At 41.4% G+C, this 23,619-nt stretch overlaps 1 protein-coding gene across 1 annotated transcript in view; it reads left to right on the plus strand.

The window, feature by feature from the left end:
- Positions 1-5,529: 5,529 nt before the first annotated feature.
- LOC306788043 (roundabout homolog 2-like) overlaps positions 5,530-23,619 on the plus strand; it is a gene marked incomplete at its 3' end in the record, with an annotated part of 74,212 nt that continues 56,122 nt past the window's right edge. Inside the window, exons 1-2 of the mRNA XM_079283371.1 lie at positions 5,530-5,599; positions 9,273-9,599. Coding sequence (XP_079139497.1) covers positions 5,545-5,599; positions 9,273-9,599 — 382 coding nt within the window. The 5' untranslated portion in view covers positions 5,530-5,544. The remainder of the gene's footprint in view (positions 5,600-9,272; positions 9,600-23,619) is intronic.

Genomic DNA, 23,619 nt, shown 5'->3' on the forward strand with positions numbered 1-23,619 from the left:
TCGTGGAGCGTGAAGGTATACACAGGAAGCACTGTGTCCAGCGCAAGAGAATAAAGCGATAGTAATGCATTGACAACAACACTCAGCTCCATGAAAAGCAAACTGCATCTCCTGAGAAGAGACATCTTGTGATGTCGAGCTGTGATTTCAAGAGTCCTCCGCACATTACTTCGAAAGTCCCCCGAGAGGCATGGTACAGTTTAACAGCCTAGATCCAGAACGAGAAAAATCAACAAACAGTTGGACAGCAATAAGAAACATGCATGACTATGCTATTATATTCTATGTAAATATTCTAGAAATACATGTAGCTAAATGCAGCGTTCTCTTAATATTATTTTGCAAATTTAAACAACTTTCTCCGGTGTGAGGGAGCTAACGTTCAGTTTTCAATTGCATCGCGGAGGATGGCAACAAGATAAAATGTTTTACCTTTGGATGTCTACTGTGACAGGCCTCTGCAGGCCTCACCTAATGCTACCGTCCTGCTCTCATCCACCAACATGATGTCCGGTTTGCCGTCTTCAGTCTGCCTGATTCCATGTGAATGCAGCATTAGTAGCATTAGTGCATGTGGCGCCGGTGCCAGTGGTCTCCTCCCAATTCTCTTGAAGCAGGTCCTCCTTGGGAAACCTCTGACTCTAAACATAGTGTCAAATATATCCCTTTGTTTTTGCATTAATCAGGCCAATGGCCATTGATGCGTACTGATAAAAACTCATTCCGTTCTTTATTAATTAACCATTCAACCTGTAAAGTGTGGGTTTGCTGGCACAGCAGCACACGGCCTCGAGGCATCTGTCATATATTGTGAGAAAACTGGTCCATCCTTTGATTCAGCAACGTCTCTTGCACGAGTTGACAAGGCATTGGCTTTGCAGTACTACATAGAGTGACACTGTCCAAGTCCAACAGACTGTAATGTGACCATCAATTTCCATGGCTTGTTTCAGAGTTCACTGAGGGATGCTGTGTCGGGACTGTTGAAGGAGCAAATTCCAGTCAGCTACACCTTCCACTCTCAGCTTGCACCGTCTCACTTCATCTTCAGCCCCCGACCACCTCACGTTGCAGTTTCCCTGACAGCCATTAAACCAATTCCACATTATCCCCATAACTTGTGGAACTCAGCCAATCTGAACAATAGGGGGGAGATGCTCAAAACAGAAACGAACCACAGGCACCAAAGGCCCAAGTCACTGCCAATGATGGATTGTACACTACATAACAACATAATTGATCTCATATGGAGCCATTTGCAGTTCAATACAATACAACTTTATTCATCATGTGGAGACAGTTGAGAGACAGAGTGACTCAGTGATCTGCAATCCAATAGGAGTGTACAAATGCCTTTGATCAACTGTTCTTAATGTGAATGTGAGTGTATGTGTAAGTATTGGTCCTTGGAAGTTATTGACCACAGTGGAAGAATGTAGATCGTTATTTCTTAGTCTTTTTTCCAATAAAACAAGAAATCGGAGCACAATAAAGGTAGGGGAGCAGTTGTATTAAAAAAGGTAGAGAAATGCACGCTTTCTTGACGGAAAGGGAAAAGGTCAGGGTACTTCAAAGATGTATGGTTTTATTGGATGTAACGCAATTGAAAATGCTGGGTCATAAAGTGTGGACGACAAAAAAAAATGCAGTTTACTGTGGCTTTCTACATTTCTCAGTTTTACATAATATGAAAATACTCAAATCATCGGTGTGCATCCACTGGACTTAACGCCCTAAGCTATAAGACAGAGCTTTGTCACAGGTTTGGACTTTGTGGTCAGGACACATATCTACTCCGTCTACTCTCACTAAGGCTGAGCTTGCCTTGTGTTGAACACACTGTCACACGCACACACACACACACACACACACACACACACACCATCTGTTACCTTCAACACTCCTGGCTTGGACAAACATGGTTATGAGTAGGTAATGGTGCGGACAAAACTTGTGACCTTGACACTGTCTCCTAGGTGTGATCAACAGACAGAGAGCGAGAGCGAGAGAGAGAGGTAGATTGATGAGAGTCAGAAGCCCTTTTGATTTTGTTTTGTGTGAGAAAGGCAGCAGAGTCCCACGTTGCCTGGAAACATGACTGACTGTGTGTGATGAGAGATGGAGTCTTTCTCTGCCTCTCTTATCTTATTCAACTTCAAAGATAAACATCAAATCAACTCCCTCAATACACGTACATTCTCTTTTTTTTGATCTCATACAAGGCATAAAATGCTATTACGCAGTTATGCCACATGTCCTGTATTTCTCCATTTTAATGGTATTTTCATGGTATCTCAACACACACACACACATGAGTATGGCTTCTCAACGTAGTTTCTGTAATGTATGGTATTTATAAGAATATATGATTGACAAACAAAAAAACATTGTGATATGGCGAGGAAGTAAAGAGTGATAATATGTATCTTATTTTTATTTACTTATTATAGCAGTTAACTTAATGAGAAATATTCTGGGCTTTCTTCGAAAGATAACGAGAAGAAAATCAACGATACGAGATTAGCACTATTGCCTCTCAACGTGATGGCTGAGCCGGTGGCTCGCAGCGAACGGTGCTCACAGTGCAAACAGTGAAAACAACGGCAAAGGTGCTGACAGCGCTAACGTCGTTTACCCGACGGGGAACCAGATGTCGGGTGCTGCACTTCCACGATGCCGCCGTTTTCAGCTGTACGAGCACAGAGCAGCGGCTGTGAGCTATAGCCAGTGGAGCACACCAACTTGCATGAACATGGACTACACGCAGCCGGCCCAGCTATGTCAACAGAGCAAGGAGGAGCTGTCTGTGTTGCATACAGTAACAGTAACTACACCTGTGTCAGTGGTTTCATCTGATGTACACCTGACAGCGGAGTGTTCATATTGTCTCAAACTTCTAGGGGTGTAACGGTTCACAGAATCCACGGTTGGGTTCGGTACGATACAGTGGAGCCACGTTTCGGTACAGTAGAAAACTATAAATGCCAGAGAAATGTACTTGATTTTAAAATATATTTATTCATTACAACTAACATCATAAAGTTATTCTTTGACTTTGAACAATGATGGAACTATACCTGAGTGACTCATCTTCTGGGGTGTCTTCTTAGCAACACATAAGCATAAAAAACAAAAACTGCTCCTTAATGTTATGTAGTATTGTTACTTACATCTTGCAAAAGAGATTTTTAATCTCAATGGGACCTGGTTAAATAAAGGTTTTTAAAAAAAAAGAAGAAATATACATATATATATTTTTTTTTTTCTTCTTTTTTTCTTCAAACGTATTCGGTTCGTCATGCGTACCGAACCGTGAGCCTCGTACCGAACGGTTCAATACGAATACGCGTATCGTTACACCCCTACAAACGTCATATCTCTCCTAACTGTGTCCCGGGATGATGCTCATTAATCCTCACATTTACCAACGTCTAGACAGAATATTTTAATATCTCTCTTGCATTTAAACACTGGCATTACCATTTTGGCTTCCACTATGTCTGTTACTTGCGCTCCCAATTCTCTGTGGGAAGAGATATGAGATTGATAGCAACATTTTTTTTTCAACAGTGACTGCTCATGATGAATAGCATCACTGTGTATTCAGTAATTTGGTGCAATTAGCACTAACGTGTTCTTGAAGTTTCCTTCTCAGATCATTAAAGTTCACCTTGATGGATTTTGTGAGGTTATTCATTTCTTAAAAAGCCTATTTATTATCTCCTTGCACTTCTGAAAGACAGGACGTGATTGTGCAATGTGTTAAGGTCACCCTCTGCATTAAATCTGAAAACAGTCTCTGACAAGTTACTTAATGTTCTACACAGCATTGTGGATTTCCTTGAACCAAATAACTACTTTTGTTTCTTCCAAAAAAGGCACTTAAATATTGCAGCCCTCAGTTTTCTTGCAGTATTGAATCGAAAATAAAAAAGCGATTGAGGCAAGTCTTCACAACACCATGAACTGAGCTATAAGAACAATCTGACAGGAAACCTTTATTGACGAGATTGTTCTCTGATGGATGAGATCTGTCCAATTCAAATGAATGTTCTCACTTTACACCCCCTTCATGCAGTCTTGATTTAGCCATCGTCCACAATAACTATTCAATATACTGCTGAGAACACAAAACAAAAAAATGGTTTAATTTCCCCCTCTGGATCAATAACACCTGATTCAGCCCGACTCATTCTCCTCTCACAGCGAGCCACTGCATTTATAATGCTATTGACGATATTGAGCAGAAGAGGCGCCTCTGGCTGTGGGCGTGAATGAAGAGACATTTCTTTACAGATATATACATCTTTTTTTGTGAAAGCTTTTTCAACCATGAACATGGAATAAAATGCCACCTGGTAAACTGGGGGGGGGGGGTTAGATTATTTAACTTGACACATTGTGTTTGACAGGATGGTGGTGCACAAGGGTTAGGGGTTAAAAGGAAAAAAGTACACAAACATAATGCATAGATTCGGTGCAATGTTTGTTTATTGGACAAACAAAAAGGTTCCAGTGAACAAAACTCTGTTACGGTTGCAATGCATACCAGAGCATTAGCTGGGGCATGATTTATTTTTGTTACATGGTCCTGATTTAAGTGTGTAAAAGTAAACCTGGTAGACTGTATGTGTGCACAGAACATGTGTCCTGATGCTGCATGATAATATGAAAGGAGCAGATTAAAAGAAACAAAACACAGAACCAATTTAGTATGAGTAAAGGACATTTACTTCGTTCTTTGGAGAGCAAGGCAATTAAATAATTATTGCAATAAATCCACCAAAGGTAATGGACATCTAATCTGTCCAAGAAAGAATAAAAAGAAAATGGCCATTTGAATGCATATTGATCATGCTGCATGTGTGTAGTGAATCTCTGAGCTGTTTTTGTTAAATTGCCTCCCAGAAAAAAAAAAAGGGTGGGACACACTAATGAGCATCATTATCATTATCAACATCTAATTGTCCAGAATGCAAAGTGCCGCTGAGTTTTTTGCTGTTCAGATCTATTGTGTGTGTTATATTTGCCGGTTAGTTTCTCCCAGGGCAGCGGAGTGGAGAGGAGGGGCTGCTGCTGCTGCTGTGCTGCACCGTGCAGCCACTCACCTCTGACTGAAAGCCCGTCTCCACCTTTCATCCCTCAACTTGTCCCGCGTGGGGATGGATGCGTTTCCCCGCAGTCGGACCCGGTAAAAAAAAAAAGTATCAGAAGAATGCGGTCGGACGGGGGAACCGTCAGTCACCGTAGTGTCTTTGGGCGTCGGTGATGATTGCGATTGGCGACTGCAGAAATTTCCAACGTGTCGGCAAGTCTACAGACCCCCGCTCACTGGCGCGCTCTCCGCGAGGGAGGATGGACGTGTGAATGGTTTCTTTGCAGCGGCTGAAATAACCGATTTGGTTCTTTGAGTTCACGAACTTTAAACAGTTATTCGTCTCAACGTCGCACAAGTGGAAACGGCGTTGATTGATTCATTGACTTGTTTATTTTGCTTGAGGAGGAATTCATGCGCCGATAGCTTTACGGGGCCAATATGCCAGGATGGGTCCTCTACAGTATTTATTTCTCTGTGGACTTCTGTACACCCAAACCGACGGTAAGTTTATGTTTACGTCTATTATGATGTATTCTCTCACGTGTATCTCCAGGAAGACACTCTGCGACCTGACGCGTATTATTCGATCCATGTTCTTGTCGGTGCAAGTGCGTGAAGAAGATACCGAGTATCCCACATGCTCTACAGTGAATGTGTTGTTCCTGTTAAATCCGTGTTTCAAATCATAAACGCGCCATGTCAATGCGCCATATCATAGTTGGTTCCTTTAAGGTTTTGTGCCAGGCCAACTGTATGGCTCATGCAGACGAAAGTTGCTCATTTATTCATAAGGGCTGCCCTAATTGAACACATTTGCTACTCGTTGGCAAATGTGTTCAATGTCGTGTATTATCGCAAGTATTGTGATTTGAAATTTGATTTTTAAGCCCAAAGCTTAAACTTTTTGTATTGTCGAAGAAAAAGGACCTTAATTAATTTAGTTTGAATCAATTGAATCTCCCTGGATCTCATCTTACCTTGTATACTCCTTCAAAAGTGTTGCAAGCGTATGGTTTATCATACTGTACTCACAGTTTGCTGTGGTGGGCTTACCGTGGGTCATATTCTGTGTGACCTACAATGCCAAAGGTTGTTCAGGCAGATGATGGAGCTGACTGTATGTCCTATAGCTGAAATGGCTAATGTGCCATAGTGAAGATGCTTACTCACACTGTATGTTGTTGAAATTCACCCCATGACTGTTTGTGTCTACACTACATGGACTGACTGTACATATATGTTCCGCTACAGCTCCAACAGAAATATCTAAGCATCTTAACAGGAAGTGTTTTCACAAAGTGTTTAGCCTAGTTTTTGGTCCCCTGTTGCCCATATAACGTAAATCTGTGTCAGTGGAGTAAATGAATTGCAGGTGTGGATTTGGGTGGTTCCAGGACACTGGAATTGCTATGTTGCCAGTTTATTTAAAAACAGCCCATCTGTGCATTGTAAAGCCAAAGCACTGCAATGGCTCTGCAGTTCTTCCTACAGTATCTTTGTGAAGCTGGTCAGTTTTTGTTGACAACATTTTAGGGACGCGTTCATTGTACTCTTTCGGTTTGGAGGCTTTGATTATTATATCTGAAAGGAGTTAAATAATAATACCCCAGTTTACACACATTTAAATGAGTTTAACTGACACAGTCTTAACAAAAACATTACAAGCTTCTCCAGAAAAGGATGAATTGCAGGGCTACTGCAGCTTGTAATGTAATCTGCATATATATGCAATAAACAGGTAGGTGCACATTTCAGCCTTTCCGATGTAGTAGTTCAAATACAACCATCTGTGACAAGGAAGCACAATTACTCCCAATTGTTGGTGTCTGACTGACTATGCCTGTGGCAATATGTAATCTGTGATCTATTGGAGAGGATAATGCTGAGAGTGTGCACAATATAATTTATATTGCACATCTGTGTGCCCATTTTGACTCTCTATCTACACAAGGCTTTTATAAGATTTGCTGATTTTGACTTTGCTGAGGTTGGACTGACTTTTTTCTTTGTGACATGTCAAACTTAATTTTCCACTGATAAAAGACCCGAAAAGACATGTGCTCTGCACTCGACAATCAAATTAATCTTTTGGTTGTAAACTGAAATTGAGTTCCTCTGCACTCGACTGGTGGACAGATGTCACCTCAAAGTGACTTTTATTCTAGCCGTCCCTGCTTACAAGCCCTTACACGTCCCTGACAGGCTTTTTCTGCCAGACCTTGGGTTTCAGCTTCAGCACCATGGACAGATCCCCATAAACAGACCCACTGGCAGAGAAAAAAAAGACCTGGGTGGACACGGAGCTTGAGGCTTAACAGCTTTAGGCAGTCCTCGGCTAAAAGATAAGCCACATTTTGGACATTTTCTGACTGTAACCAAACCAAGAAACTTTACTTTAAGACATGATTGAATTTAAAACCTGAAACGCTATGGATACAAGACTATTCAGCTGTTAAAACTCCATTTATTCCAAGGAGTAGCATAGAAAAAATGATCCATCTTTTCATTTTCTGTCCCTACTTATTCATATTCAGGGTCATGGGGTGCTGAAGCATGCATTGAGCAGAAAGCAGGCAAACCCCCTGGTTGGGTTGCCAGTCCATCACAGGGCAAACAGTCTGACAGGACCTCGCAGGACCTTCTCGCTGTTAGATGACAGTACCAACCACTGAGCCACCGAGAGACCCACAATTTAAATGATCTAATTTCCATTCTGTTGTGTGACACAAGTCAAACCGTACATTAGCCACAGTGAAGACGGGGTAATGGGACAACCAATTAGAAGAAGTCAGTATCCCACGGACTGTGTGTTTGTGCGTCCTTGTGGATCCACACAAATGTTACTTACCCGGAGAGACACACACACATACGTAGGTTTTTAAAAGGCGTGTTAAAAACATAATGTATCAACACGGTTTGTGTGTTGGCGACAGCTAACGGAATGCTTTCTGTCAACAAACCACTTAATATTATAGACCGTCACATCAATTTTACTCATATTTGCAGCTTTATTTCTGTTGCTGTGCAGCAGCCAATCATCACGGTTGCTCTTGCAATTTGTATGATTTGTCACCATCAAAGGCAAAAAAGACAAGAGGCCGTGTAACGTCATTTTTATTTATTTATACCTCATTTATTTCTCTGCCTCATGGCCGTCCAAAAAGTCTGTTTTAGCGACTCGAAAATCACTTGCTACGTTTGTTTGCGTGCACACAACGGAAAAAAAGCAAGACCTTCTAACACAGATATTATAATGTGCTCTTACACCATGAAACAGATGAGAGTTGTGACGCTGTCGTGTCTGTAAACAAACACAGTGCCACTACATTTCAGTCATTCGTCTGACATTTCGAGGTAGAATTCAAGAACAGCTCTGAAGGTGTTCACATGGCCAAATAAATGGAAGGAATGTTGCAGTGTAAGGGTTGTTAACTGGGTCACTGTTACACACATTACCATGTTATTCTTATCACCATAGTCGGGATCATTCTCATGACATTTGCTGAAGATTGACTATCAAACACGTAATATTATTCATGTTAATATAATAATGTAACCTTTGAGGGGGAATTGTAAACTTTGCGTATCCGCACTGTTTCATTACAAAGTGATAAAAATCCAGTGTAGCAGTCACTGTTCTACACCCACTGAGACAACATGTTTGATGATGTCAGTGTTTGATTGAAAGTGTTAATGAAAAAGCTAATGAGATGTAATGACTCATCACCTCCTGTCTGTGAAAGTAAATATGGGAGCCTGAGTGTAGTAGCACTGCAAGTAGCGCAGCCAATATCAACCCAACACGAATCAACTTTCCTTTCACAGGCTGGAATGAAACCATACTTAGTTTTAGTCCACCAACCACATTTACAAATGTTTGTCTCATGTTTAAAAAGCAGGGGACATATAAGTTGTCCTTTCTCTTAATTTAAATCAGCAATCAACAACGCCCTCTCATGTGCAGTTTTTAGTCTGGTAATACATTTTGGTTGCCGTGTCATCGCACTGCACTTTGTTTGCACTCTGTTTTGACACGCTCACTAGATAGTTCACTTCATTTTTTCCCAAATATACTGCTGTTGCTGCTGCAGTGCAATTACAATGCCTTATCTATGTGTATGTATTCATTAAGACTATTTCTTTAATGGGACTTTTGCTGTCGTTCCCTCTCCAGGGTCTCGTCTTCGCCAGGAAGACTTCCTTCCCCGCATAGTGGAGCACCCCTCTGACCTCATTGTGTCCAAAGGGGAACCGGCCACTCTCAACTGTAAGGCCGAGGGCCGTCCGACCCCAACGGTGGAATGGTTCAAAGACGGGGAGCGCGTCGAGACGGACCGCGACAACCCCCGCTCCCACCGCATGCTGCTGCCCAGCGGGTCCCTCTTCTTCCTGCGTATCATCCACGGACGACGGAGCAAGCCCGACGATGGCAGCTACGTGTGTCTGGCCCGAAACTATCTGGGGGAGGCCGTAAGCCGGAACGCATCTCTAGAAGTAGCATGTAAGTCTGAGTGTTCGTCCTATCCCTCTGGGCACAAAGGTACTGCCCTGGTCAAAGCAATCTCAGTGTTGCATGACAACACAGTGGAAGTATGTATTGAGGTTTGTAACCTTTCTTGTTGAGTATGTGAACATGAGAAAAGTGTTGATGTTAAATCTGAAAAAGGCAGAGTTTATGTTAAATTAAGCGTAACACATTGGGGCCGCTGTGCTGAGAGATCCATATAGAAGATGCCATCTGTCATAATATGAGCAACGTCACCTTTCCACCTACAAGCACGAGTGTGTCTGTTTGTGTATGTGCTTACCCGTGTGCATAGCGTGTGTGCGCATATCCGTGCGATTATGTTTTCCGACCGCTCGTGAGACCTGTTTGGATGACCTGTTTGAGTAATGCATGGGCAGAGCTGTGAATCGCTCCAGGGACAGAGAGGGAAGGGGGCAGGATTTTAACCTAGCTAACTCTCTCTCACTGTTTGGATTTGGAAAGATGCAGCCAGCTCCCAGCCAGCTCTCTCCCTGTGTGGGAGAGACGCGCTCTGGGCTATTCACATTTCCATTATGTGCTAAACTGAGCTGATTTCTTGCCATGAACAAGATGCACACACGCTCGGACACACAAACAGATATACATGCATGGTGCACACACAAAACACCCACACTGTCTCTCCTGCTCTCTGTTTCTCACTCTCATAGAGGTGTAGTACACACGCAGGAAACAGGGAATTCCAGGCAAACAGTATGTTGCGGTTTGATTTTTAATTCACAAAACATTTCGCCACCAATGATTGCTGTATAGGTCTCTGTTTTAAATGTGGGAGTTTGTTGCACCTGAGAATTGCAAGGGACTCTCCCCAGCAGAATGATGGTCTTTGCGGTGCTATTGTGGCTCCTGCGGATTTGTCTCCCACTCCGGATTCCGTATTTGGCTTTATGGGGAAATCATGAAATAGGAAGGTGAAAAAAAAGAAGAAGAAAAGACTGAGATAAGAGCCCTGAACCTAATAGCGACTCAGTGGAGACATTATCTGGGATCATTGTGTCGTTTTGTGCACCACATCCTCCCTTTGTCTTATTGCCATTTCCACATTAGACACTTATATTTCTATTGTCTTCTTTTACCGGTACTGTTTCCTCTCTTTCTCTCAAATCAATAGTGGTGAACTGTCCTGGAAATACTAATGCTCAAGGAGATCCTGGGTAAATGTGTGTGTGTGTGTGTGTGTCAGGATAGAGCATCGGCTTTTACATATAAAATGAGACATTGTGTTGTTTGATATTTAGTTGAACACTATCTCGTGCCAAAGCTGCTATATAGCAGTATCCCTGTCTCACTAGAATAAGCGTCTATGCTGCTCTATATGTCACATTTACATTGCACATCTTAAACAGCACAGTTGTATTTCAAGATGGGGGACTAACTCTGCCTCATAAAGAAAGCAGAGACCCAAAACTGTCGTTATAGTGTCAAGAGACAACTGTTAGAGACAACTGTTACAGCCGCTCCACTGATTCCCTTGACTGAATGGAGGCCGGCTTTGTGAACACAATGACTGTGTCAGAGTGATTTTGTGGGGATTTTCTGGTTCTCCTTAAACACAATAAAGCTCATTTGTATTTCACAGCTCAAACAGCGATTCTGAATTTGTTTTCTGAGTTAATTGTCACATTCATTGTAAGTGTAGGAGCGGCAAATTCTTATTGGCAAATCGTTTTTTTTCTCCTATTGTTGGAGTTGGAAGAGAGGTATACGCGACTTAATATTTATCAGCAACACATACGGAGGGTAAAATAACAAACTAGGTATTTTGTTGCAAATATCAAGTACTTAACATACAGAAATTAAATCTAAATTTCAGGAAAATGGAGTCGGCTTGAATGTTTGTTCCAGAGCAGCTGTCATAGGAGTCTTGAATGATGTCTTGTAGAGAATTGAATTGTTCTTAAAGCCTTTTCTAGATATCTTCATGAATGTGTTTGTATTTTGCTCTCTCTCTCTCTCTCTCTACATATATATATATATATATATGTATATATATATATATATATATATATATATATATATATATATACATATATATATATATATATATATACATATATATACATATATATATATATATATATATATATATATATATATATATATATATATATATATATATGGGGACAGTACCATCTTGGGGAATGGGGGGTATGAGGGATTAGTGTTTGCACAGTGGGGTGCACCTCATACTTCAGTAAGTCTCTATATTCCCTAGCTGCTAGACCATGTAGACCAACCACAGACCTAAGTCCTCTGTTTCCAATGTACATTCAGAAGTACCTGCTGTTTAACGACTGCGGGATTTTCAATTGCCTGATTGGGATGTCTCCTTTAAAGCGGGATGGCAACATAATGACTGTGTAGGCTTTGCAATTTAGTGGTCAAATTTAAATACCACTTGTATTGTTGTCTTTTCGAACGCCATGTATTTAGGTGTTGGCTTCCTAGACGTGGAAGCTACATCCTGATATCTTGCTCACAACTTTCCCCACAAATGAAGTTATTCTGCTCTTGTTTATTAGTCGAAAGAACAGATACTAACCTAATTTGTCCGATGATATCTCCTCTTGTGCAGAATAGGCAGTCAATAGGTTGTTTTTTTCTGGCGCTTCTGTTACATAAAAAAAAAGAAACAGTATGTCCAGGGCAGCCTCTAGTCTTCTTTGTGTAATTCAGAGCAACATGGCTATGGGGATGCATATTTCTATGGCTGCTTCAGGGGCTGCAGGATACTGCCAGTATTGCTGCAGCCAAAGTTGTCATGCAATGCTGCGGGTGGAAGCAAGCGGGTAGATGAAAGTGCTGTGGGGTTGCTCTGACAGTGAGCCTAGCTCAAAATGGTGGGTTTCCTTCGAGTCCACACACACATCCTCACATTTTCTAATGGGCTGTAGCATTGTATCTTAACCAGAGGCTTAGCAAATGTAGCAAACTTGAGGGGTGCTGCTCCCCTGGGCGCATTTATGCTGTACAAGCTCAATTTTGGTGGTTCGTCATGCATTTTACGAGCTTCGGTCTGACTGAAATTTGAAGGGGCATTCTTCATCCCATGTGATGCAAAACACTTCAGCTGTTTAAGATGGTAGCAAAGCTTGAAATATGTAAATGATGTAGATGTGCCAGAAATCTACATCTGGCACCCTTTCCAAAAACAAATAATAGACCTCGTAACAGCTGTTTGTCTTTTAAATGAACTTAGCCTTACTGAAACAACACTTATTTCTACTCAGTTGCTTTTCTGTACACGGTGCACAGTAGAGCTCATGACAAATAATCAATAGACAGTAACCGAGCAAAATCATATTGTATGTCTTGTGTCGTATTGATCCTCTAAACTGACTGTGGGTGAGATGGAAAAAAAAGCAGGATATGTCATAAAACTGTCAGAATTCCTTAAATTGGAAGAAATTGTTTCTGTTTTCCAAAACATGCAACTCCCCATTTCATCGACTGCATTATACATGTTTTAAGTTTCTTTCCTACAGTTGTTATTCCTGTGCCTAATCATTCGACTTCAGGCTCACTACAGTGGAACTGTGGTGTCTATTAAGACAGAATGGACATACTTGAATGCCATCTGCATGGTTATTTCATCTTTTCTAAGTGTTCGTCATACTGTAGCTATTTTACAGAATGGTGGATTTATAAGAAAAGTGCTTTGTACATTGAACTTGTATCTTGTTTTAGTTGACAATGACTGAACAAACCCGATATAAGAATTCTCAGCTATGTTTTTCTCAGGCTGAAAATAAGAAAGCCAAAAATAAGACCCAGCAGATTAGCAAATTTAATCCAAGGCCAGCAAGGGAACATGCACTGCATCAGCTGATAGACCATCACGGGGCACACATCTGGAGTATTCTTACTCTCGTTGAAATTCTATTTCCTGTACTGTTGGGTGCAAATTTGACACAAACGATAACATCAGCCATTTCTCTGTGAAATGAGTTCATGTCTGTTTGTTATTAGACGGTCTTGTATTTTTGCTTGATAAAAAAGGCTCATTGTGTTTTCTGGTACTGTTGCAGCATGTCACTTGTTTCTCACATCCAAGTGTGTCGTTTTAATATTCAACCGTCACCTGCTGTCAATGTGTACAATCACACATGTGCCATACCACCGAGCCAGCTTTTCACATCTTCCGTCTGTTTTGTTCAGACGCTGCAGCTGAGCACTATACTTCAGAGCAACGGCAACAAACAACTGTGCGACCTCCAGGCCACCAGTGGACTGGCACTAATCATCAGAGCGAGTGGCTGTTGATGGAATTAGAACAGCTCCCGCAAACTATTAAGAAAGGACGGAAAAGACATAAACAATGATGTGTTGAAGGGAGGTGTGGGTGGAAGGGCAGCGGATGCAAGGGTGTTCATTAGTACAGAACTCAAGAGGAAGACGAGTCCCCTCTCTGTTTGACTGTGCTAAGTGAATTAGAATAGTCACTCAGCCAGACAATCATCAATTAAATCCCCCCCCCCCCCCCAGTTCCAGGCAGCCAACAACCTGAGCAGCCAATCGACTGTCTGCATTGTGTTTTTTAGTGCACTGTTGTAATTATTTTAATGAGAGAGAACGCATTGGACAGTTATTTGAAATGTCAATAGAATGAGTGGAATTAATGCTGGAGATTCATACGTTAAGGTACAGTTGTGGAGGAGCATGTCATAAAAAACAAACACGAGAGTTGTTGCAAATATCATTGTCAAGCTACTCGTGCTTGCCAGGCAAAAGGGAGGTAACGCAATTTTGAGTTGGAGCCGAACCCAGCATACACTCGGTGAACATACGATATAATAGAAAAATATGACATCTAAAACATGGCCACATGAAATCCAGACCGTAGACCTAGAGTCTACAGCCGTGCTCTGCCATGCACAGCTAACATGATTATGTTGAGCAGGTAGAATTTTACTTTTTAGCATCTCAGTCTAACACGTTAGCGGGTTAACATAACGCTGCACCCAGTGTTTTTTCACAGTGTTCAAACTTTTTAGTTCGGCTTTTAGTGCTTTTAGTTGTCACTTCTACCTCTGAACCTTTCAGAGAGGCGCTGGTGTCACTGACGCTCCTATTCAGGGAATCCTCCAGTTGGTGCTTATGGTGGAAAAAAAAACCAGATGTCCAAAAAACACATATTAGCCCTAATAGCTCATGAAAAGCAAAGGGCCGATGCTGGTCTACCATACAAAAGGCAGGTAGAGTTGTGATATGTTGTCAAGATATTGTTGTCATAGAGCCAAAACTCAGGCGCAGCGGGAGCGCTGGGATGGAACGCTCCCCAGGGCCTTGTGGGTGCTTTTCTGCCAGAGAAAAACACGACACGGATGGACACACGCCCTAACAGGGTTCTGACTGCTGATATCGACATGATGCAATCAGCTAGCAGAGCCGACTCGCCACTCTGTTGATCTGTTTGAACTGCAAAAACACACGCCATTCTAAAATTGCAGTGTTATTTTCACATTCATTTTGACATTTTTACTCATAAAATGAATGTTATTGAGCTACATATCAGCAACATTTCTCTCTTCAATTTTCTGAAATGAAAGCTACCTATTCCTGTTTGTTGATAAAAAAGAACGAGGAGAAATTCGACATTTAGAATTAGTAAGACCAGAGACCAAATATGCAACCTTCAAGCTGCCATTGACAACATCAAATTGTTTCCTCTCCCTCATTTTCCCGTTTCACTCATCAAAACAAAAATGCCACCCCTACATCAGCATGTAAGAGTCCGGTAGCACTCACAAATGTATCTGTCATTTGCGAGACTGTGATCTTTGAGAAGCAGTGCTCTCAAACCCCTTTTGTGAACCGGCCTGGGAAAACCAATATGAGCATCTTAAGAGTCAACAATCCATGTTTTTTTTATATCTGAGAAAAAACTTTAGCACTTTAGGATATTCTGTGTTTACAAACTGTGTATTGAAAAGGATGAGAATATCATTGTCCTTAACTAACTTTAGGAAAAACCTGCAACTCATAAGCCAAGACACATGTATTTTGTATACTTTGTCTCACAATATGCCAAAAATATCCATGTAAAGAACTATAATTTTAATTTCGAGTGCATTTATCAACATTATTCAATTCATCCAACTTGCCTAAATCTGACCTCTGCTTGTGTTGCGTCTCCTCCCAGTTGAGAAGTCATCCGTGTCCTTATTCCCTGCTGCCTTGTCACTGTGTTCTCTTTAGTGATGGGCATTCCTTTGAGCCATTCACTTGCTGTAGCCTATGCAGTAAACAACATTAGCCTAATTGGGATAATTTGACAGTCAAAGCTGTGGTTTCTACAGGCATTAAATAGTGTTCTCTCCCAAAGTGCATCACATGGAAGAAATTATTTCCTACCTCCGTATTTGCGCTTTAAAACTGGCATACACCACGTGTATAGTGGATTATAATGTATTTGTGTTTGGTCAGGCTCTGGGTTCTGGTTGGGGTTTTTGATGTCATACCAGAAATGAGGCTGTGGTGAGCCATTGCTATTATTATGCGCATAGTTAGTGCTATAGAGATTCTGAAAATGTAGCACACCACTTACAGGCAGGTTCAATAGGGTTTCTATGAGACGGTAACTCTCTGGTGTTTTGGAAAGTGGCAAGTTGCCATCAATCATGCATTTCACTCTTACCCATTGACAGCATCCAAAGTTAGTGCCTACCAGCCCTGTGTGTTCCCAGGCAGATTGTCAATGTTTTCTGTGGGCAGATAGGTTGGCCACATTTCACCATCTGTTGCCAGTCCAACAGCCCCCCTGTGTACTTATCCCCTGTTTGCCTTCCTCTGCCTTGCTCTTGGTAAGCCGCTACACAGTATGGAGTTGTGTGAACCCAGCTGATCAGAACTGATCTTTCTCGGCTGTTGATGTGTTGAGGATAAGTTTGTTTTCTCATTATTTTCCTTCTGCCTTCACCAGAAGTAGTTATCTTTATATTATACATTACACATTTGTAAATTAAAAATGATTGACTTAAAACTAAAACGAGCAAGTGTATGCTAGATTTAAAAAATAAAAATATCTCCAATACAAACCGCTCCCCCAAAAGTATCATTATGAAAGTTAACATATCAGAATGAATTTAAATGATGAACATGGTTATTGTTAGTAATCACAGCTCAATGAGAGCATGGGCAGAGAGTGTCCGGTAGATAGGCAGGTAGCCCGTCCAATCATTTCATTTGGACTAAAATGAAAAACGAATGGATACCTGATTACAGTCCTGCGACAGCCACAGATACCCGATCTTTTAATTAGTATTTCTTTTATTGTGTCAGAGCATTTGATTTAGTGATTCATGTCTGGATTTAAAGAGGATTTCAACAAATATAACAAAAAAGGTTTCGAAGAAAATTACCGACCCTAATTTTAGGTTGAACAACCTAATTGCTTCATCATTTTGACATTATAACACAATTACGTGTTGTCTATGGTGTTAGGCTCTGGTCAGTAAGTTCTGATAAACCAAATACACTCGGGAGAAAAATCACTCTGCACTAAAAGCTGAATAATTGTGATAATGGTGCAATGACATTTCTTTTTTTTATTATGATTCAGTCAGTGGTACCTGATAAGGTGTATGTGAACTTTCCGTGCACATTGTAGGAGCTTGAACCTTCATGATTCGGTAAATTATACGAATGGAGAAGAGTTGTGAGATTAACATTATCATTTCCTATGCTGTGAATGATGGGTATCTAGTTGGATGTATGGGTAAAAAGCACTACCATTCAAACACAGACTCAACTTAGATGTGCAAAGCTGTCAATATAAGAGCATTATTCTTTAAAAGCCTTAGGTGGCACTTGCACTGGAATAAAATCCTTTTCCACACAAAATCTCTGATTACAATAACACTCAGGCATATTTTTTTGCAGTGGTGGTATCTTGCTGTTGCCGGGCAGCACATAATCCGCTACCAGTGCTGTGTGTGCCAGCGAGCTACACATAACTATTTACAGCAGCTATGTTAAGGCAATCAAAAATACAGCAGCAACCGAAGACCACAAATCTAAAAGTTTACCCGAAGGTTCGAGTGCCCCACTAATGTTCCTCTTAGCTTGATGTGCGTTGTGTATGTCACGGCAAGTTTTGTCCGTTTAATCAGATGCTGTAGCTCCGGGTGGTCAGTAAAAAGCACTACTCGCCTTTTTCTCCATGTCTGTTGTTGACAGTGCAGTAGAAAAGGACACCCCCTGAGCTCTCACGATTAGGCGGCAGAGGAAAAGCTCAAGAGCATTTATCTGTTCAGAGTGGAACTTTTTCCAACTCAGGGCACTCAGAGCCCTCCGTCAGAGTCTCACCAAACACATGCGATACGCACAGAAGGCTTTAAACCCTTTCAAATGAATTAGAAAAATGACGATTTAAAAGGTGTTTGTTGCCTGCTTCTTCAATCTTGACTGATTCATTTTCAACTGCCAGGATGAAGAAAATGTTACGAAGGTTAGAGGTGAAGTCTGGTTTTAGGACAATAGGTTGTTGTTGTTCTTTGGATAAAAGCGTCTGCTAAATGACTGTAATGTAATGTAATGTAAGGTTACACAGGAAGTCAAATAATGATAATGTACAGTTGTTTACCATCTGTTTTCTCATTCCAGTTAGAGTACAGTAGTAGAATCCCAATGGACTATTTGCATGTTGTTGTTGCATGTTCATACTTGCTGTAATTGCTGTTTAGTTGCAGTGGCGGATTATAATCGCATATTTGCCCTTAATAAGACGGATGGAATTACCATACAACCTTTTGAATAGCTCAACATGTCTCATCATCCGTTTGTTTTTTGTGTCAGCGTAAGACAATGATAAAACAATACCACTATATAGGATTGTCTTCTGTTTAAGGTGGTCATATGCTTATAACAGTGCAAATATAGAGGTGGCCAGAGCAGGCAAGTGGAACTAATTTATGCATATTCTTTTGGCTGAAGACAGTGAGATAAGGGGCTAGCATCTGGTGCTAACTGGACCACGCTCACTCCTTGGAGGTCTCTGCATTACGAGGTTTGGTAAGTTAGCTAAGGGCAAGCATCTGGTGTGAATTGGGCCATGCAAACACCTTTAAGAGCTCTGGTGCACTTTCTTACAGTTGGTTGGAAGAAACATATGCCTGGTGTGAAGAGGCATACTAAATGGATTTACTGTGTTGCAGCTTGTCGTAGCTCTCTAATTCTCTCAAGAAGCAGCCGCATGTGTGTGTTAATTCAAGATACAATTCAACATGTTCGATTTTAAAGTGAATTAATATCATTTAAATGAAGTTTAAGGTGTTTTTCAAAGTAGGTTTTATACATTCAGGGGCCACTTTATTAGGTACATCTATACAGTCTTATGAAAGCCAAACGGTTTTGCCATGAAGTCTATTTTCGTGAGGCCTATAATGTTCAGTTTTTATTGATACTGTCATAAATTCATTAAAGTATATTTTTAGGCACAAAGGTCATAGCTAGTGATTCTGTTGGACTGCATTATAATGAGTTTCTTCCTCCCGTATGTATGTAAATAGAATTGACAAAACAGTTAAAAGCCTCTCAGTATGATGTAGCTCAGTACAACACCGCCTTTAGCTATGACCTCAATAGTAAATGTATAATTGCATTTACACATTTCTGACAATGTAAGCAAAAACGGAAATGTATGAGCTTTGTAAAACAGGTGTCGTATTGGATTAGATTGACAGGTGTACCAAATAAACGATTACACCCTGGTGAATGCTTTTACGTGGTCGTGTCACTATGTTGAATCGTATTACTTAAATTAAATTGTGTGGCTGTGCTTTGGCCATCGGCAGGGTGACTTTAATTTGAAGTTGGCTCTAGTTTAAATCTATATTTCTCTATAATATTCCTACTTAATCAACGTCCCCCCCCCTTCAAGTAGTGTATTGAATTTTCATTTCAATTTCAATAATGCACCAACTCAGCATTATATCTCCCCCCCATCAAGAAGCAATGATACGTTTGTCAAGGAAAATTCTAACAAAAGATATTAGTTAATCAGCAATTTTCCATGAAAAAACCTAAAGTGCTGATTAAATAGAAAATAGTCCATTGAAGCAAAAAGTATGATTAAATCGTATTGAATGGCTCAATGTTGTCCTTAGTTGATTTGATTTTTTTCATGCGCTCTCATAAATGATTCCACCTTCCTGGATGTGCTGGTATATTAAATGCGTCATTAAGTGGAGTGGTATTGTTTGAATTCATTGTGTGAAAAGACACAACTAAAAGCTGTAGTGTCTTGGTGCCTGATAAAAGGTGCTGTAAAAGTATTCAGGATACACTACCACAATTCAAGCACGATGTGCTGAAACTAGGCTGCGCTCACTGTAGAGTCCAGTCTAATGACAGCAGCAGTCGATGCCATCCATTAGTATAACAGTGGTTGTGTTCAGGAAGTCACTGGCAAAACTAAAAAGGTCACAATTGGTCAAGCTGCTCCCATGCACCTGTCACAGCCTGTGACTGAGGCTCCCTGTTATGAATAAACCAAATATTCCTGTCTGCCTGAGATGTCCAGCCCACAGATTGAAACTCCTCCAGCAAAACAGTGTGAAAGGGTTCAGCTGCCAGCCACTCCGTCCCTATCTGACAGACAGCGATTCTCATTTAGTGAGAAAAAGAATATGTTTGCTGTCAGAGTATAGCCTTGAGTTTCAATGCTCAACTTGCACTGGTCAAAGGAAAGACTGGTAAAAATGCAACTGGATATTTTTAAATACAGCCAATCAAATCATTTCAATGACCACCTCTGTCAGAAGCATACCTGATAGATTTACATTCAACCGTGCTGTACATAGAGAAACATTTGATCCCTGTATTTATACACGTTTGGGTTGGGACTTGGCAAAGACGGACCATGACACACAATCCATTTTCGATATGGCGGATCACTAAGTGATTCATGACGCGCCGCTACCTTTCGAGGTCGTATATATTGTGATGCCATACACAGTAATACATTATTGGCTTTAATTTAATGCAGTCGTGTTTCAACATTTGAGTTTGAAATATGGCTATACATCTCCTTTTAGATGAGTTGGCGCTGGCTTAAGCTTCTCCATTAGCAGACCTTGAATGAGGCCTTCGCACGACGAGGGATACAGCTGTAACTTACTGCAGCTGTCATCTATGGACGCTGCAGCTGGGTGTCGCCTTTCTGTTTTCTGAACGCTACATCCAGTCATGTTTTATAACCATTATATCGGGTATCAATATTAGGATGAACAGAAGTGATTACGGCCCAAGTAAAATCGCATTTGTAATATTCAAATTGTTGCTGTGCAGTGATTGATGTCCAACCTCTGCGTAAAGACTTGACTTGGGTAAGAGGGTATCTTCAGGCAGATTTGCTTCTTATGAAAAAAGAAGACACCCAAGAAGACATTGGCACATTCACAAGCGGTATAATTATAATGTAGTATCTTCGTTCTTTCTCGTATATGAAGCTGGACTGGAACTAAGTCATTGAGTTGAAATAGCTTGTCTTTTCATGGTGTTCTCTTCAGTGGTCTCGAGTCTACCAGGGGGTGATGGGATTGAAGAAAATCAGCAGCCAGCAAGAAGGACCCGGTCGTTGGTTTATTATTCATGTGGCCCACCCAACATTCCAGCAATCTAGGCCAAAGCGCTGTTATATCTGCTAAGTGTCACCTTCCAGACTTCCGTTTGCCCATTCATTCACCCCCATCACATCAGTTTGCCCGCAGATCGTCAACAACGCCATCTCATCGTATCCTCCGATTCGCAAGAAGTGGTGAGTGCCAGCAAAAAAACAACAACAAAAAACGACATCAGACTTCCCCAGTGTACACCTCAGTGAGTAAAAAGGAAAGGGAATATCCGGAAGCTTGATTAATTCATGAAATCCACCGAATGTAGTGTCTTCCTTATATCCAAGAGCACACACTCGAGCATGTGTTTCTGCATGCTTTCTACCTGGGTGAGGTTATTTCATCAATAAGTGCTCTATACAAGACAGAGTGAGCACCGTTCAATGGCCTGTCGCTGCCATTCATACCAACAAGTGCTGCACCTCAATGTGCGTCAATTCATTCTCCGCTGTTGTACAGGATGTAATTGCAACAAGACAGCAAACGAGATTCCATCCGCACCTGACATGTGTTTGTGTGAAGCAGGCAATAGTTACTGTCGCTTTTGCGAGTGGTGGTCTGGATGGCAGATTCAGAGCCAGTGTACTCGGGGTCACTATCTGAGCTGCTGCAACGCATGCCTTTATTTTCTGTCCTTAACACCCAAATTATCGGTTTTGATCTCTCATTCACATACACAATCCTGCCTTTACATTCTTCCCAACAAGCACACTGCATACTCCCTCCTCACTCCACCTCCTTAGATTACTGCCTCATCCCAAACATTCAAAACATTTGGTGTCCTTTATTTCCTCAACCCACAGACCTGGTGATCTGTGACCCCCCCATGGCTTAGATATTTACTCGGTATTTGTGGAATTTATAAAACCCATATAGTTTGTAGGTTGTTAGTATGAATCCGGTGCCTTCCACCTCATGGAAACTTGTGCACTGCTTCTATGCTCCATTTACTGTCTGCCTGTGAGGACTCTTAAGTCCTTAGCTGCAGCTGTAAAAATCCCTTATCTGAATTAAAAGTGATAGGAAGCACATGTCGTGAGCTGCAGGGCCTATACTGGCTTAACTTCATACTAAAAGACACTTTACACTCGTCCACAATGAAGGATGGCATGCCGTGTAATTGCATTTTTAGTAGAAGTGAGACGTATTTTTTGCCAAAAACTCAAAGGCTCTTTCATTCACAACCAGTGTTTTTTTTAGTCTTGCAAGAGACTGGCGCAGTTGCTATACACGGCAGGAAAAGTGAATGTGAAGCAGACACAACAAGGTTAAGTGGATGTTGCACAATATTAGCATGTGGTAGATTATAGGGGCCACAACACTTTGCCATTGTCCTCGTTTTACCTTTTTCTCGCAGCAACTCTTTACAGACCAAGCCGAGTACCCACATTCATATGCAGGACAGCAGCAAGACCTGAACACTGCACTGGCTATCGTAAATATTTGACTGTACTCATTAAATGGTTATCACAGCAGGATTGAGAAAGTAAAAATAGGCATTTTAGTTTCAAGAAGAATACAGATAACATCTATTCAATTGTACAGAGGGCAACAATGTGGAAAGCAGTTTCATAACGCACTTGTGTTTCTGTGTAAATGATGGTGCTCTCATTGTTACTGGGTTAGCTTGGTCTCATGCTCCAGTAGTTAATGTGCACTCGTCCATTGCTGCAGATGTTGTCCGCATGGGGACTGGAACTGAGGAGTGACCAACAGAGCTCAGTATGGGGAGGGATGGACAGTGTGTCCCAGAACAGATGTTTCCAGCCTTTGTGCGTTTGTCATTTGGGCTTTAATCTGGTCAGTGAAGGGCATTAGAGAGTATTGAAGGCAAAGGGGAGGGACGGTGCATGCATGGGGGACCCCCAGCTGTCTGCACCCTTCAGAGGACACCCACCTCAAATCCACATGCAAGCTCATCCCAGTCAAATCCATGCCCATGTACTGTACACGTATACAAAGCAACCAAATGGCACACACTTTGTAATTGGCTCAGAATTAGGGCACATGGGGTATTGTTGAACCTGTGGAGATTATGCATTGTGCTTGAATCTGTGGAGATTATGCAGCGCTGGGATGTTATGCCTCCATTTTCTCTGATTGCCTCTGTATTATTTCCTGGCTGTCTCCCCACAAGTGATGTTCTCCTGGCCAGATGATGCATGCATATCTCTTGTGTCTTCTTGATGCTAACTCACGTCGACATTTGCACGGCATTGTGGGATTGTTGCTCTCGGTCATATTTCATGTAATGATGAAAATGATGATGGTGATGAGGATTCAGGGGGGGGGGGGGAGTGCTTCTATTTTTTACCCTTGTCTTTTCTTCAGTATCATTCAGTGCAGTGAGATAAGATGGA

This window comes from Melanostigma gelatinosum (assembly GCF_949748355.1).
Source record: "Melanostigma gelatinosum genome assembly, chromosome: 14".
NCBI lineage: Eukaryota > Metazoa > Chordata > Actinopteri > Perciformes > Zoarcidae > Melanostigma > Melanostigma gelatinosum.